Here is a 16,336-nt window from a genome sequence, read left to right on the forward strand (position 1 = left end):
CAGACTGAGATAGACGCAGAGACAGACAGAGAAATATTGACAGAGTTAGACTGGAGTGTGTGTCTGGGGAATGGAGAATAAGGGTAGGCGTAGGAACGAAGGGAGGGGGGCATTGTTTGTGTGTTCAATATCACGCTCTGTCAGAAGCTGTAATATCTCTTCCATTTCATTAGTTGCTACATGAATAGACTTGACATCAATCAGCGCCCGCTCGGCTGATTGAAAGAGAAGTGCCTAAGCATCAGAGAACATCATGGAGAATCATGGAACAAGCTTACAGTTTGTAGGCACCGATTGTACGATGTTAACCTGGAGAGCAGCATTATAAATGCATTTTCCCACCTTCTGACAAGGACATGAACACACCAAGAAATATGAAGTTGTCAGTCATTGTTTACTGTGATACATTAGCTATCTCAAGTGAGTTTCAAGCCTCTCCAGCTTCATTCAATGCTAATACGAAATGGATATAAATGGTTTTGTAGGAACAAATCACAGTCCATTTAAAATATTGATCCCACAAGTTGTCTGTAAGATGCTCACAGTGCATCCAAACTGTTGGGACTCGAGTACGGAAAAAGCCATCAGGAAGGACAGCTTCATTCACCAACAATAGTTGAAAGTCCACAGTGGCGACACACAGGCATGACTGTGTTACAGAGAGAAAGTGAACAAAATCTTTTTTTTATTGCAGCGGCAGATCCTTACCAGAGTTGAAAGTGCCGTCTTTGTTGATGGAGGCCAGTACACAGGGAAGTGGATCGCCAGCTTTCTGCTGAACCGTGTCACCGGTCAGTAGTTTGAGCTGCTGCGATGTGACTGGTGGGAAGCGGTAGAACTGGAAGGTGAAGTAGATGTTGTCAGGCCAATTAGGACCAACCCCCGCTGTTGGTATTCTGTCAAAAGACAAAGGTTGATGATTATTCAGAAAATAACAATCATCCATGGTGCTTTATATGAAAATAATATGGCAATGTTGCATGTAAAAAAAAATGTAAAAAATACAAGCGCTTGATTTACTACCCGTATTATCAAATGAATGCTAACTGTGATATTTTTATTACAAAATTTATGTGGGGAGTGGCAATCATATTTGAAAATTTATGGATGAAAATATCATTAAAAAACTGGAAGAGTAAATCATATTTCAACTATGATTTACCACGGACAATTCCATGAATGAAAAAAATCAAATATGCATTTCTTGCACGTCCTACCAGCCGGTAATTCAGCTTCACTGCTACTTACAGCTTAAGGGGGTAAATCACACCTCAAAAGTGGCTATAAATTAGATAGCTGATTGAGTAAGTACAAACTCACCATTATACCTTTGATTTATAAGAAGTGGATAGCTTAGCTTCTTAATGAAAACTACAGGCAGCATGAGAGCTAGTCATTAGATCTGTGGAAGACAGGAAATATTCTCTTTATATGTACAAAAAAGTGCATATTGTATTCTAGTTCATCTGTTAACACAAAGGGAATTGTATGTATGCTTTGTTTACTCCTTTTCACACAAACACCACCCTCAGAATGTGATTTCACACACACAAACACAACCACACACACACACACACACACACATACACACACACACACATATATACACAGACATAAACACACACTTCAAACTGCGGATGGCCCACAAAAAGTCCCGGTGAGCCTGCAAGCTCTTGATTTAGCACCACACACATTAAATAATGAGCGAGTTTCAGGATGAGCCTCTTTCTGTTTCCGCCTGATGAATAGATTAGCAATCAGTCATCGGGCATTCAATAATGAGGAAAAAAGAAAAGAGGCGTTTGAAAACAAGCAGGGAGTGCTGGGAGGCCCCCCCCCCCCCCCCCCCACGACCACGGACAGGCTGTCAGAGCCGGAGGTTTCAAAGTAGAATCTAATAAGAGCAGAGTGTGACCTCCCAGTCAATCACACACACACTGATATTCCACTGTTAAAGATGCTGCCGTGTTCCATCTTAACAGAGAAGCCGGCATTAATATTCATTCTGTAAACAGACAAGATTGATAATTATGGCGCCTAGGTGAGAGGTAGAAATTACACTGCCTATCCACGGGCTCCCCGCTTGCCTGAGTGCTACTGCTGCTGCTACCTAAACCTCCTGCCTACTATACCTGTTTGTCATAATTATGAGGTAACCCCCCCCACCCGAGCCACAGAGCCATGCAATTTATGTTGAAGTGTGTGGGTTCAGGTTGCACTTCAGATCTCCTTAAGGAGGCCTTGAAAAGAAACCAGAAGAATCAAATAAGCTCTCACACTGTCACAGCACACAAATTAAAGTAAAAATCCATATTTTCTGATGTTAAAAATATCTTTGTTTCACTGTCTCCAGCTGATAATATGATAGTGTCACCCAGAGGCTTTAAATATTTATTGTTGTAATCTCAAGCTATAACTAGGTCTTCCTACCAAACTTCCTTCCAACTCGCCTGCAGAAAGGAAGTTCATTGTCAGCCTGTTCGGAATAAACAGAATAGTAATGCTGTAGTGCTGGTAGTGCTGGGAAAAAAAATGGGAAGATGAGAAGAGCTTAACATTTTGATATTCATTCATACTGAAAACAAAGCAGATCTTTCCATTCACACATAAGGACGTGGAGCGTTGAGGTTAGCGCGCAGGAAGTCACAGCGGCGTGGTGCTGAGTGTATGATGAACGAGACAGATGTGAGTTGGGTTTATCAAAATGCTGACAATGCAGTTGACAAGACAGACGGACGCAAACAGTGGTGTGTTTTATACCATCCTTCAGCAGCGCCCCTCCACTGTCAGCCCCTGACAGAAGGGACGCTGGCTTCAGGGTTTTTCGTGATGGGTCGTTGACAGAGGCGCTATCCAGCCTGTGCTGATGGGAAATGTGTTTATGTGTTATTCTGCAACTGTGAGCATATGTGTTTGGGTATGTACTTGACATGTGAGTAGAGGATGACTGGCAGGACTTTATGCCCGTTTTGAGTGTATTTGTATCTTGGCTTCAGTTCAATACAAAAAAAAAAAAAAAAAAAGAAATCTCATGGCAAGCAGGGCGGTGTCCTTGGCTGTCAACCAAAATGCATGAAGGATGTATCTATTCCTGTATACACTTAAATGGCCACTGGCTCAGTGTTCAGTAATGTGGGTAAACTGCTGTCAAATCAATGACTGCTCTCTTTTACTTACAATACAACAATGTTGACATTCCTGGAACCACAAATAATTAAATTTACTTCAGCACTGCAGCTTCATGTGACCCAGCACTGCAAGCCTCACCTGGTAAATGCTAGAAACTGGAACACCAGCAGGTTGCCCTGTAGAGGGTCAGTCTCTTCACGCTGGGGGTCAAAGGGCACAGGCTCTGTGGGGTCCAGGACTTCTGCCACCTGCCCTCTACAGTCCACGATGTCAGGAAAGCCAGCAGAGTGGAGGTGGGCCAGTGAGCTCCTGGAGCTGACTGAGCAGGAACTAAAGGAGAAGGTTTAAATTAGAAGCAAGGTCCCAGAATAATGAGCACACATCAATCACTCACCAAGCTGAAAAGGCCTCAGCAAACGCTGCTTCTGATGCTTCATGAGCAGCAAGCGGTAATGTGTTTAGTCCCCGCTGCACCGGCCTCACTTAGATGATTTGTGGTTGTAAACGAGGCAGAGAAAATGTTGAGATCTGAGTGGAATTCTATGCTGTTTTATCACTTCAGACCCGGCTCTGTTTATCTTGGATCGGTTCCATTCTGGCTCAAGATGTTTGCCTTTTAGGAGATGCAGTGTAACGTCAATTTCCGCACTTCATCCAAGTTAAACACGCCTGGACTTTCCAAAAAACGCGATGAAACAATGATGAGCCAACATGAGGACGTCAGTAATATCCGTCAAGCGGCGGCACCGTGAGAACACTTACAGGGGAGAGACAACGGGTGCCAAATCGCTCCCCTAGGATTTTCAAGCATAATTGGCAGTTATCTCTAATCATAGTGGCCACCTGTTTTCCGCAACTGTGGTAACATTCATAACTTATACTTTCAACGCTGACACCAAACACTCTGGGTATGATAAACACAGTGTACAGATGGCTGGCTAGAGTGCAAGCACGGGAAAATTAACGATAATGTTTGAGCTCATCATAACAGTAACGCTGCCTGTGTCCAGTTGGTAAACAGTCGGGTCCACAGCGACCCATTTGTGAAAGAATGAAGCCCTGATCAAACTAATTAAGGCAACAACAGTGAAGAAGACAGTCGATTGGGTTTTCCGCAGCGGATGTGTCAATTTCATGCCTTTCCTCATTTCCCCATCGCTCAAAGTTATATCTTAATTTAGCCCCAGTGGATTAATATTCAAGCCATCATTTTTTATTTCAAAGGAGGTTCAATCAGATATGCACAGCAACTTCAATTAAACTTCTTTAGACTTCATTGTTCTTCTTAAAAAAGTGGGTCATTCCACACCGAAAACAGTCAAAAAGATGTTTTGGCTCCGAGTGAAGAGGCAGAGATGTTTCAGCCCACTGAACTGAACAGCATCGTGTCTGGATCCAAACTCTGGGATTGGGAAACTGTTTCGATGCCAGCTGCTTATTTACAGACTCTCTGTGCTAATGCGATGCCTTGTTTCCCAGTTACTGTGCCCATTATTTGCAGGAGTGTTCGCTCTCATTTGGTATCCCACCTCAACAGACCAGGCTGCATTGCTGCTATTATTATGACATCCTCTCCAAACTCTATTATTAGCTGCAGTGTAAACTGTGAGCCCATTTCATTTCACTCTGCACCACTAAATCAAAGTCAAAACCTCTTTCTTACAGCTGGATTTAATAATGAATTTTCACAGTAACAAACAATGCTGAGACCATTACCCAAAGTGGGACGTAAAGGCTGACAAAACCACTTCTTTAAATTGGCTGAGCTGAATTCTCCTCCTTACTGACAACACTGCCATATTACCAAGTGCACAGGCTGCCAATTAGTGAGCCGATCAATATCCCTCTGTAGATAGCAAGACAGTGAACTATTGTGGTAATGAAGTACCGTACAAGGTTCACACTGAGATACGGGGCCAGATAAAACAGTAACATGTTGAAAGGGTGTTTAAAGTGGCTTGATTCAATAACGTCTCCTATCAAACAAGAGTTACTCTCATGCCACCCTAATGGGCTATGCTGGAAAGGTTAACCACTCCAGAAACTATAGTGAAAATACAAAAAGGAAAAATATGTTGCAAACTATGTATTCATCTAATATATGGCTATCTTCAGGAGGGCCAGATGGCCAAATCATAACAATTGTACGTTTCATATATCTGGTGCACGTCCTTTTTATAATGAGACGGCTGTCCAATAATTCAGTTCCACTCAAGTATTCAGTTAATGGATTTTCAAGCCTCCACATCATGAACATCTATAATTATGTTGGCCACTGTTTACCAATTCATATATAGCTGACCTTTTAATTGTAATTCCTGTTGTCCGGCTGATGCCAACACAAACATGCTGTGTTATTTCCTTTACTTCTCACAAAAGACAAAAAGCAGCTTCGGGTGTCAGAGAGCAAAATATAAGACCTCCATGGTCTCAGATACTGGATTTAAGATGTATTTTTGCAAATAACTAAGCTAAATAAAGGAGGCAAAAACAGACCATTTCCATCTGATGAGTAATGATGATTAAAAAACAAAGAGGAAAGCATGAAAAAGGGTGCAGTGAAATTAAATGTTTAAGGAAATGATGTCCAGCATGCATGCCTCTCGTGTGTTACTCTTGTCTCAAGTGGACAATAGGAGGGGCTCACCTCGGTGCATTCATCCCAAGAGTGATGACAGGAGCGTGGACGGGGGTGAAGGGCAGCTCCTGAAGTTGGTCTCCTTCATCCTGAGCTGAGGGTGACACATCCCTGTCCAGCTGAAGATCCATCTCTAGGTGGGCAATGTTGCTGACAGCTGAGCAGGCCTAGAACACAATGGGATGATATGTATGCAGGAAGTCAGTAGTGCATAAATGAAGAGGCTCTTTGAAAAATAAAAAGAAGATAATAATATATATAAATATAATAATATGAAAAAAAATATTCAAATATATTCAAATATTTCCAAACTTTAATTATGGCCAAGATGAATTAGAATCACAAAATGCCAAATATTCTCTGCTTCCAGCTTCACAAAAATGAGAATTTGCTGCTTTTATCTGAAATACTTTTAAGGTGCTGGGAGCATTTTTCACATTTTTCTGAGAACTTACAGCTTTAACATGTCACTCAAAAAATTATTGACCAATTACTAAACAATATAAATAATTATTAGTTGCTGCCCTGGTACATCAGAGCATCACAGAGCCTGATTCAGGACCATGATACCAAATCAGTCTGATGGAACCAGGACATTTTAGTCACTCATGGGTTTACAACATTTAAGAGAGTTGAAAATCCAATTTCATCTAATGGTAAGCAATCATCTCAGCTGATTTCAGGATGGCAAAACAATCTTTGTGTGTAGGGGATGTAAAGTAATGAAAAAACATAATTTACTCTGACAGAGAGAGGTCTCTTCCATTTGAGTCAATGCAGACCATTTAAAATCACAGCTAGTGCAGGATTTCTTCCTTGCCTGCCAACTGGAGTGCTGTTCAAATCTACGATTTTTTTTGCCTGCCAAATGCAGAAAGATTAAAGACGACTGAAACGTCATATTTTCTTAGGGACTTTTTGCATAAGACAGTTGAGCAAGAATAAGAAAAGACCTGCACCACTTGCAAGACTGTCACATATGGCTATGGACTGTCAGTACCAGATGCTTCAATTAGGTAAAGCACTGACATGCAGTTTATGACCAGTTTCAGAACAGAGACCATATAAAACTCAAACAAGGGGACAAACTGAATAAAGTAGAATCTGCAGACTGTTCAGTCAACCCCCACCGCTTCACCTCTCATAACCAGATAATACTTTGTCAATAAATACAATTCGAGAGCTCAGATCAGTGTGCAGAGTCTTTTTTTCAGTCTGTCCCTCTCATACATGTGACTGTTAAATTCACTATGAGATAGTCAGAGCAGCTAGCCACTTAGAGTCACGACAGTCTCATAAACTGCTAGTGAACATGTAGTGTAACTATTCACATCATAGCTATGCAGCCGGCTATCAACAACGTTACTTTTTGACTTTGAAGTAATATTTTTAAACATGTTGCAACAACTCCATTTTCATAATGTAGACATTTTACACATCATACAAAACAAAAATTCTAATTAATTGAACTAATTTGATATATCACTCTACTTTGTACCCCCCTGTTTTTTGATTGCCTACCATCCAGTGTGTGTATTCATAAGCATATAGCTTGTGCTTCTATGAAATTACAAGTTGATTACCCATAAATGTGCAACACTGATCGTACTGTAGTACAGTCACTCGGCAGAATGTGAGATGATTGGCAGCTGGATGCAAGGAGATTACATGGAAAGTAAACTTGCGTTTTTGAGGCCTGGAACAAAGCAGCATAGCAGTATGAGAGGAAGCTAGTAATGAATTTGTCAGAACTGATTGTAGCAGCTCTAACTCAACACTTACAGTAAACAAAACACAGAAGCCATATGTCAAAGAGATGAAAAAGAGATTTCCCTGTTCTGGGTTTACTTGGTCCTTGTGAATGCCTGCACTAATTGTAATGACTTATCTGTAAGTTACAAGCTATTAAATAGCATTGCCCTTCAAAATGCAAACTGAAGTTTAGGAAACAATACTGTCCTCTCAGTACTGGAGCATCTTCACAGCATTTATCAGGATAAGAGTCCATGTTTAAGGCTGCAGCTTTTCTGCATTACAGTTTATTCATAAGCGACAAACTGATATGTTTTGTAGATGAATGAACAGGTGACTTGTGAATCTCAGAGACTGTCTTCTGTCCTTTTTTTTTTTAGTGTGACATGTGCAAAACTAGGGGACATTGGAGCAGAAGGTGTGACTCCATCCTAACAATCACAACCAGCCTAATTATAGTCATTATTTACAGTATGTTGGTTTGGATTTGGAGATTTGACTTGGGTACTCCTGGATGTAATATTAACTCTGTGCACATGTTTCTTTTGTGTTCTACTTTTTATCGCTAGTGTTTCACCACACTGGATTTTATCTGCATTTGTGCCTCTTGTTTCCTGCAAAGACCTCCATGACAGACCTGTTTGTTAAAAACACTCTATAAATAAACTTGACATGAAGACAATAAATCACCAAGAGAAAGTGGTAAGGTGTGCCAATGCAATTTCTCAAGCTATCTGAAGGCAAGGACATGAAAAGACTCAGATAGTATAACCTTTAGGGAAAAAACAAAGTGAAGCATGAAAGTCTCTAATACTGGATTCACTGCAAGCAGACATCTTTCAAGACTCCAGTGACCTGCTGTCACCCAGTTTCTACCCACATCTAAATCAGTCCTTTACATACAGCAAATGCTCATCACAAAACCACATCACAGTTAAATGGGATCGAGTATTTTGACGGACTGCACAGTGATAAACTGCCTGTTTCATTTCATGTTATTTGTTAACGAATCCCATGAAAACACTAAAACCAACAATGCGTTGGTCCATCTCTCAGTACTTTTTCCAACTCTGCCTGCAGCCCCAAGTCTTTTGGGACTTTTTGGAGTTTTTAGCAAATATTACTCAAAGAAGAGTAAATAGTGCATTTGATGGGGACTATTTTTAGCAGCAGATTGTAACCTCAAGTGTTGCAGTTCAACATCTAAAATAAATCAATATTGAATGAATATTTACTTGGGTTTGAATGGAGCTTTTCTTTCAAGGAAATTTCTATTTCTATTTAATTAGAAATGTATTTTTATTTATTTATTAGGGAATTACAGACCTGTAAAGTAAAAGCTAAAGTTATCTTCCTTTTTTGTTTTTTTTTTCAACACTATCCCTTAGTGACAAGTTAAAAGCCTTTAAAAACATTTTTTGTTAATGCTTTGACTTTGAGGCACACTTACATTTAATCTGCTTTTCAGTTTCTCTATTTAACAGCATCATTACTTGTTTTCTATTTTTGCTTCTTTCTACTTAACAATATCAGCTATTTAGGAAAAGAAAAAAAACTGTTAATGCCTGTGGACCAGTTCAACATTTCAAAATTTTTTGTGCTAAACATTAATCCCCTTTTCATTGTCGTTGACTGACACCCAGCTGGAGGGGCACAGATAATTAGCTAAGGAGCGATAATGGTGTCATTTTCCAGTCAAGTGTTTTTTTTTTCTTGGTCTTTGACACATGTGTACGGTTCAGTTGGCCTATCAGCGGACATGCATGGCTGTGCATTATGGGGTTTTCCATCAAACATGCCGGTAATAACCTCAACCAAAGTCACGCCGCAACATGGGTACAACATGCGCATCCATGTTCCTCTTCTGATCAAACAGCCTGCGATTTAATAACCTGAGAGGATGCCGAGGGTTGGTGTAGAAGCCTTAGCAGGTTTAAAAGGCTCCAAGTAATGGCTTTATACTGAACCTGCTGCCACCAAGCCTACGCAGTGTGATGACATATGAGTGACTGCTTTTTATAGGCAGGTGTTTTCAGGTTACGGACAAAGGACAAATGGAGGTTTAAACAATAAATTCTGCAAGTTGATTTAATGAGTCAATATATGCAAAGAGAATGTCACATAACAGTACTATAACTCAAATCTAATAGCAACCAGTTTACTAAGGATATCATTTTATTTACATACTTATTCACAACTTTAATACACAACTTCGATGGCACTATATAAAATCCAAATGAGCTTTCTACAGTATCAGCTGCAGAGAATGAAACAAGAGACAAAGTTCAAGCAAATGTCACCTGACTTTAGAAGATAATATTAAAAACAGCTTCAGGATATGTCCCTTAAAGCAAGTCCGTGTAACTTCTGAAAGACAAAACAACACTTTCATTTTCCTACAGATGATAAGTTGAATTCAGGAGTGATAAAACACGACCTTGCTCATTTCAATACATTCAAGTGTTTTGTGACTATGGTCTTACTTGGTCTGGTATGACCACTAGTTTCTGGTTGATGTTTTAGCATAATCATTATGTTATAATTCCAGCCCGTGGCCACAATGGCCGCTGTTTCACTTTAACTCTGCTAGTCTGTAGATTAACAACCCCGAGCTGTTGTTTTATGATATCTACATATCCCTCAAGGCTAAAGAGCACAAATATATTTCAGTATTTCACTTCAAAGTGGGTGAATTATCCAAAAATACTTCATCTTCAAATGAATAAGCTGTTCCTGACTAACAGATTAACAGAGGCAAATTGTTGCTGTAATAAAACAGTCCAGTATTCCCCCCTCTTGCCCAACATGAGTTATAAAAAGATTTAAAAAAGGGGGCACGCAGATGACTACAAAAACATCTGCTATCTTTTATAGAATAACACGTTAACACGTTGGCAGCAGCATTATAAACAATTGGTGAATCAGAATAAAATCCCCAGTGTAGGAGTTCAAAGGTTAATTCTAAAAATACAAGAAAATGCACAAATTTTACTTTAGATTTCAGGCTAAATTATGAAAAAATTAACAAATTTAAAGGTTGCAGTATTATTTTGGTAGAGATGTAAAGAAGTAAGGACACGAATTAATGTTGATTCAGAGTTTCAGTTTTAAAACTATTGAAAACATTTTACTAAGTATGTGTAAACAAATCAAGACATAAACAATTTGTAGGCATAAGCAGATACATATATGTATGTTTTAAGCTTTGGGACACGAGTCACAACGAAGTGACAAACGTTTCTTATTTCATCTGTACCTGCATCATATTTCAGGATATAGATAAGCAGATTGAAATTTAACCAGAGGAGCTGGGTGTTCTTAACTTTGGACTACCAGTGTAACTATACTGTAGATGTAAATAACACATATAAGTTCTTCTCACAGTTTTTCCATAGCGCAACCTAGTCATGGGGTTTCAAAACCAAATTGAATTGTGCCTTTTTTAGCCATATTGTGCTTCTGATTATTTTGTTATCTCCAGTAAGCCTGATCCACAGTTCCTGGATTATTCCTGCAATATGATTCATAGCTTAAGCTATATGGATTTTGAGCATGAAATATGGAGAAACCCATTAAAGCTACTGCTGTCTAGTTAGAATTTCAGCAAAGTCCTTCTTAGCTGTGCCGAGGCTTTCAAGCAGGTGGACCGGCCAGGACAGCTCCCACAACCTACTGTGTTAACAAAGGGAATGAAGAATATACAACAGCCCATAATAAATAGATACTTTCCAAAGCCATGACAGCATTAACAAATAAGACAGTGATTCACTGTGTGCACATGCAATGTTAAACTGCTGTTAAACAGCTGGACTAAGATTTAATTACAGTTACTGCTACTTCTGTCCAAATCCAGAATTCATCATGTCTGCAAAAGGGCCTCAAACAATCTTTCTGCTGACATCAAGAGAGCAGACTCCAGGTGCTGGCCAAGCTGTCCTGGTGAAGATGGAGATAAGAACAAAGGGAAAACTCTTCATTTATTAGTTGATCTACATTCCAACCCTCGTTCCTGGTCACGAGCTTTGGGTCAAAAGCAAAAGAAATATGTTGTGGTTACAAACCAAAATGAGTTTCCTTTGCTGTCTTGGCTCACCCTTAAGGAGTCTGGAGTAGAGCCACTGCTTTTTCACCTTGAGAGGAGCCAGTTAAGGTGGTTTGAGTATCTGATAAAAATGCCTCCTAATGTCTCCCTATTAAAGTTTTTCAAGCACACTGGGAGCAGAACCTGGAGCAGACCCAGAAAACAGTGGAGGGATTATATTGTATATCCCATTTGGCATGAGAACACCTTGGGGTAGTACAGGAGCAGTTAGAGGAAGTACTGTAGCTAGGCAGAAAAGTACTCAGAGATGCATTACAGGATCAAGATCTCTGCAGTAGTCATATCCATGGCAACAATTAACTTCTTAAGTCCAGTCTCTTACTGCATTTTATCCCCTCGCAGACTAGTGTCCTTGCAGGCTTTATGTGAAGACAGCTGGCACTTTAGACATTTATACTACTGTAGGTATGACAGAGGTCTACGAGGGTCCAGAAAGTAAAGAAGGTGGATTTATATTCAGCCACACTTTACAGCACCATCAAACCAGCATGAACTGAACTGAACTCTGAATCTCTACACTATTAAAACATCAGCAATTTATGCTGTCGAAGTGATGTTTTTTCCACATCAATGAGAAAAAAGTACACATCATAAGGGAACATGCAAACTGATTTTAATAAGCAGAACAAGAGTCAGGGTTAATCCCAGGATTATAGCATTTTGATTTATTCTCCATTCTGTGAGATTTTACCAGTTTCTTTTGTGCAGCATGCTGATTCCCAAATATATGCATCTTTGTGGGTGAACATAGTTTAAATTAGCAAAGACAAGGTGGCTTTCAAATGCAAAATGAACTAGGGAGGAAAGGTTAACCTTGCATCATTTTAGGATATTATTTAACAGAATTATTAAAATTAGCATGGTATAGCTGACATCCTCATTTCTTTTATTCCCAATGATGTGACTTTTTTCAGACGCATAAAGCTGGTTAGCAGTAGACACAGTCAGATATATTCTCAGATGTTATTTCCATTATCATGTCTGTGCTTGATCACTGGGATATACGTGTTTTCAATTTTACAGAGCTGGGTTAAACAGCAATTGCTAAAAAAAACTTAAGTTGGGTTTAATCTCCTTGGAATGTTTTTGTATGGTTTTGTTGGTTCACAAAAACGTCCACTAAAATGATTTTAAGGTGACCCACTACAGCCATGGATTATATTTCAAAATGGGGGTTAATACAGAAATGATGCAGCTAAATTATGAAAAAAAGGGTAAACCATTAACAGGACAAGGTGAATTAAACATATTTTCCCAGAGGGCAAAATATGAGGTCATGCAGGACCCTGGACACCTTTAGAAAATTGAAATGGTCTTTGTAGAAAGATTTGAAAAGCCAAGTCAAAGAATAATGTTTCTTTTGATTATAAAGATGAAAAGGAGCTGCTCCAACACCTCCAGCAGCTCCAGTAGCTCAAAAAACAAAGAGTGTGCAGGGTTGGAGTTCATTTTAGAGGTTTTGTGTGTGTATGTGTCTCCATGGGTATGAGACTGGGAGCAGAGTGCTGTAAAGGTGAGTGTGTCTTTGAACTCAGGGAATGACTGTCTGTATATCCTTGGGGATGCATAAAGGCTTACGAACCATGTTGTGTGTTTATGTGTTGTTGTGTTGTTGCGTTTGAATGCGGACCTTGTGTGTAAACGCATCTATGAGTCCCCTTTTCCTTAATGCTTGTGTATTTTCCTCAGCATGTGCGTGTGTGTGTGTGTGTGTGTGTGTGTGTGTGTGTGTGAGTATGGGGGTGGAAATCTTACGACATGTGACAGCTGGTGGGCCGATGCCAACGGGGAAGGATGGAGCAGAGAAGGAAATGACTGTTGCCACGGCAACGCTGAGCTGGAGTGGCTGATAGTCGGGTAGCGTGAAGTAGCTGCCAGCTGAGACAGTGAGAGCTGCAGAGAAACAATGCAAATGATTTGCTGTTATTATGATTATGAACAACAGGGCTCAGGAATATACTTTACGCCAGAGAGACACATGTGCCATCTCATATGACAACAACAGACCATTACATTGCTTTGGCACTTAGAACCCTCTCTCACTCTTCAGCGCTGTCAACTCTCAGCCTGTCAAATTAAAAACTGTTTGTCTGCTCTTCTGATGACTTTTGACTGGAAACAAAAGAGAATGTAGCCCATGATTTGAGAGTTGTTGTTCCAGTTGTGTTGAAGATTCCCTCTAGGCAAGTTGTAAGACATTAATAAATACTTTGCTTCGAATAACCTTTGTGATCTGATATGCATTTTCGGCAAAAAAGTTCCATTACTTAGTTTAAAAATTACTTTTAACTAACTTAAAGTAAAACAGGTTTTCAGGTCTCCACATTATGCTTGTATATGTTGCATATTAGACCATGATTGGCATCCAAACTACCCGTGATGTCACAAAATCCTGTTCATACATGCCTCTCTTAAACTCAGATTGAAGCACAGAGAAACTTCCCCCCTTCAGTAGATGAATGTGAAAACAGCCTTGCAGTTTGCACATAAATCATTCTGCACAGTGAAGCTCAAACATCCAAGTAAAGTAACAATGAGCAAAACACGTTTTTGAGTGAAGGATTATACATGAGTGGCAAACAGATGTATCAGTCACTCCCTATTATGGATTTTTTATTAATAATAAACTATGACAGAAAAACCACTGAGCAGTATGTCCCCTCTGCTTAAAGTGCCATACTGTTCAGGTATGGCTGAGCAGTACAGCAAAAGTCCAGATTGTTCAAGCTTGAGGTGCAGTACTACTACCACTGGATGTACAGTTCAGGACTTGTATAAAACTGATCAGGGACGGATGTACGTCATTACTCACATAGTAGCTGGGGAATTAATTTAGCTCAACAGCATCAAGAAACAGGCCTTTGTCTGAAACGGGATTATAATCAGAGACAGTCCTTTATTCGTAATCTTCCATGTTTTATATACGGTATATATTTTTATCATATTTTAGTCAGAAGTCTCCCTGTTTTTGGACTTTGGACCGACACGTAACTGTTGGTAAAACCACAACTTGTTGTTATTACACTTTTTTTGTGCAAGTTTAACCAGCAAGAATTAAATAGAGAGCTTTGGTGGTCCTGGTAGGCAGATTTCGTTACTATCGGACAAAGCCAGACAAGCTGTTTCCCCCTGTTTTTAGTCTTTATGCTAAGCTAACCCAACCGGCTGCTGACTGGCTTTATATTTATTGTGCAGACATGAGAGTGGGTATTGATCCTGTCATCTAACTCTTGGCAAGACAGTGAGCAAGCGAACACTTCAGTTCCATCAGTGCAACAAGTCATGTCATTCTCACCACTCTGCTGCTCTGACTTTCTCTTTTTAACAGAAATACTGTTGTCATTCAGTAATTCGACTTTTCTGTTCTGATTTCTGTTAAGCTACCGTCAATGAAACACAGCATTTAAGGTTAGGAGTTGATGCAGATTTTTCACATCGAAAGCCACATTATAGCCACTGAGCTGCTGGACAGCTTTTTAGGTGAAACAGGAGGTGCTGAGTATCACTGATAGTAGCTTAACACCTATCGAAAGTGTAGTGAAGTAGAAGCAATTTGAATAAATTAGTTAAAGAAATCTCTATCTCCGTTAAAAAGAGAAATTCTGTTATTGTACTAATTAGTGCTGTGGACAAGTATTTAATATTTGAGCCATACTAATACATGTAATTCAACTTTGCCTCAATGTTTTTTACCGAGTCTTTATTAGCAAAAGGTCTTTTTTTTCAATTTGTGCCCACTATATTCACCAAGCAATGTCCTTTAAATGAGGGAATTTATACTGTTCAAAAGAAAAGTTCACATTTTTTGAAGTCTATTCTAAAACAACATGCACATGCCCATATGTACATGGACTCAGTTTTCCAGCACAGTAATTGTTTCTCCTGGTCATACTGCCCATGAAGAGACCCCTTCTCAGTGCAATCTGTTGTTTGCGATGCAAATACAGCAGATGGGGGACAAAATCCACAGTCTTTGTTCTGTGCAAAAATGAATTCTACAGTTTAGCTGAAGCTAATATGAGGCTTCAGTAGTCTGCGTTAGACAAATCAGGTGATTATCTTCCAAAGTTATAGTCTTTTTGGTACAAAATTCCTTCCTCATTGTGTTTTATCACTTACATGAAGAAAGTAAGATATGTGCGTGTGACTTGACAATTCTCTCATTATTTATTAAAGACATAATATAAGAAAGCCTCAGTGTTCTCTGCAAATTTGTAATGTGCCTGCCTAGTGATAGTAGGTAATATTCTTGTGGAAAAGTACATTTTCACAAGAAATTTCACATGTGAATTCCTCTAATCTTCAACACTTTCTGTTATCTGGATTAGATTAGCAGTGGCAGCAAACTAAGAGGATCTTAGACGTCCTTTTCCCAAACCACCTCCAGCTCCTCCTGGGGGATCCCGAGGCATTCCCATGCTAGACAGGATATATTATACCTCTGGCGTGGGTCTGCCTCAAGATGTCCTCCCAGTTGAATATCCACAGGGAGACCAGATGCTGGAAGCACATCGGCTCTCTACGCAAAAGAGCAGCAGTTCTGCTTTGAAGTCCTTCAGGATATCTGAGCTCTTCACCTTGTCCCAAAGGTTTAGCCAAGACATCCTTTGAAAGAAACTTATTTTGGCCTTTTGATCATGGGAATATCTGATGAACATGGCTATCCAAATGTTCCAAATGGGAGTGATTGGAGTGTTAATGATTTGAATTATAAG

General features: G+C 39.6%; 1 protein-coding gene across 3 annotated transcripts in view; it reads right to left on the reverse strand.

Annotated features, from left to right (window-relative positions):
- LOC137184179 (nephrocystin-4-like) overlaps nt 1–16,336 on the reverse strand; it is a 168,478-nt gene that overhangs the window by 51,548 nt on the left and 100,594 nt on the right. For all 3 annotated transcript variants that reach the window (XM_067591614.1, XM_067591615.1, XM_067591613.1), the window contains exons 12-15: nt 13,377–13,514; nt 5,777–5,934; nt 3,268–3,459; nt 709–896 (exon numbers count right to left, since the gene is read on the reverse strand). In XM_067591614.1, the coding sequence (XP_067447715.1) occupies nt 709–896; nt 3,268–3,459; nt 5,777–5,934; nt 13,377–13,514 (676 nt within the window). The remainder of the gene's footprint in view (nt 1–708; nt 897–3,267; nt 3,460–5,776; nt 5,935–13,376; nt 13,515–16,336) is intronic.

The sequence above is a fragment of the Thunnus thynnus genome, chromosome 6 (assembly GCF_963924715.1).
Source record: "Thunnus thynnus chromosome 6, fThuThy2.1, whole genome shotgun sequence".
In the NCBI taxonomy this organism is placed as follows: Eukaryota; Metazoa; Chordata; class Actinopteri; order Scombriformes; family Scombridae; genus Thunnus; species Thunnus thynnus.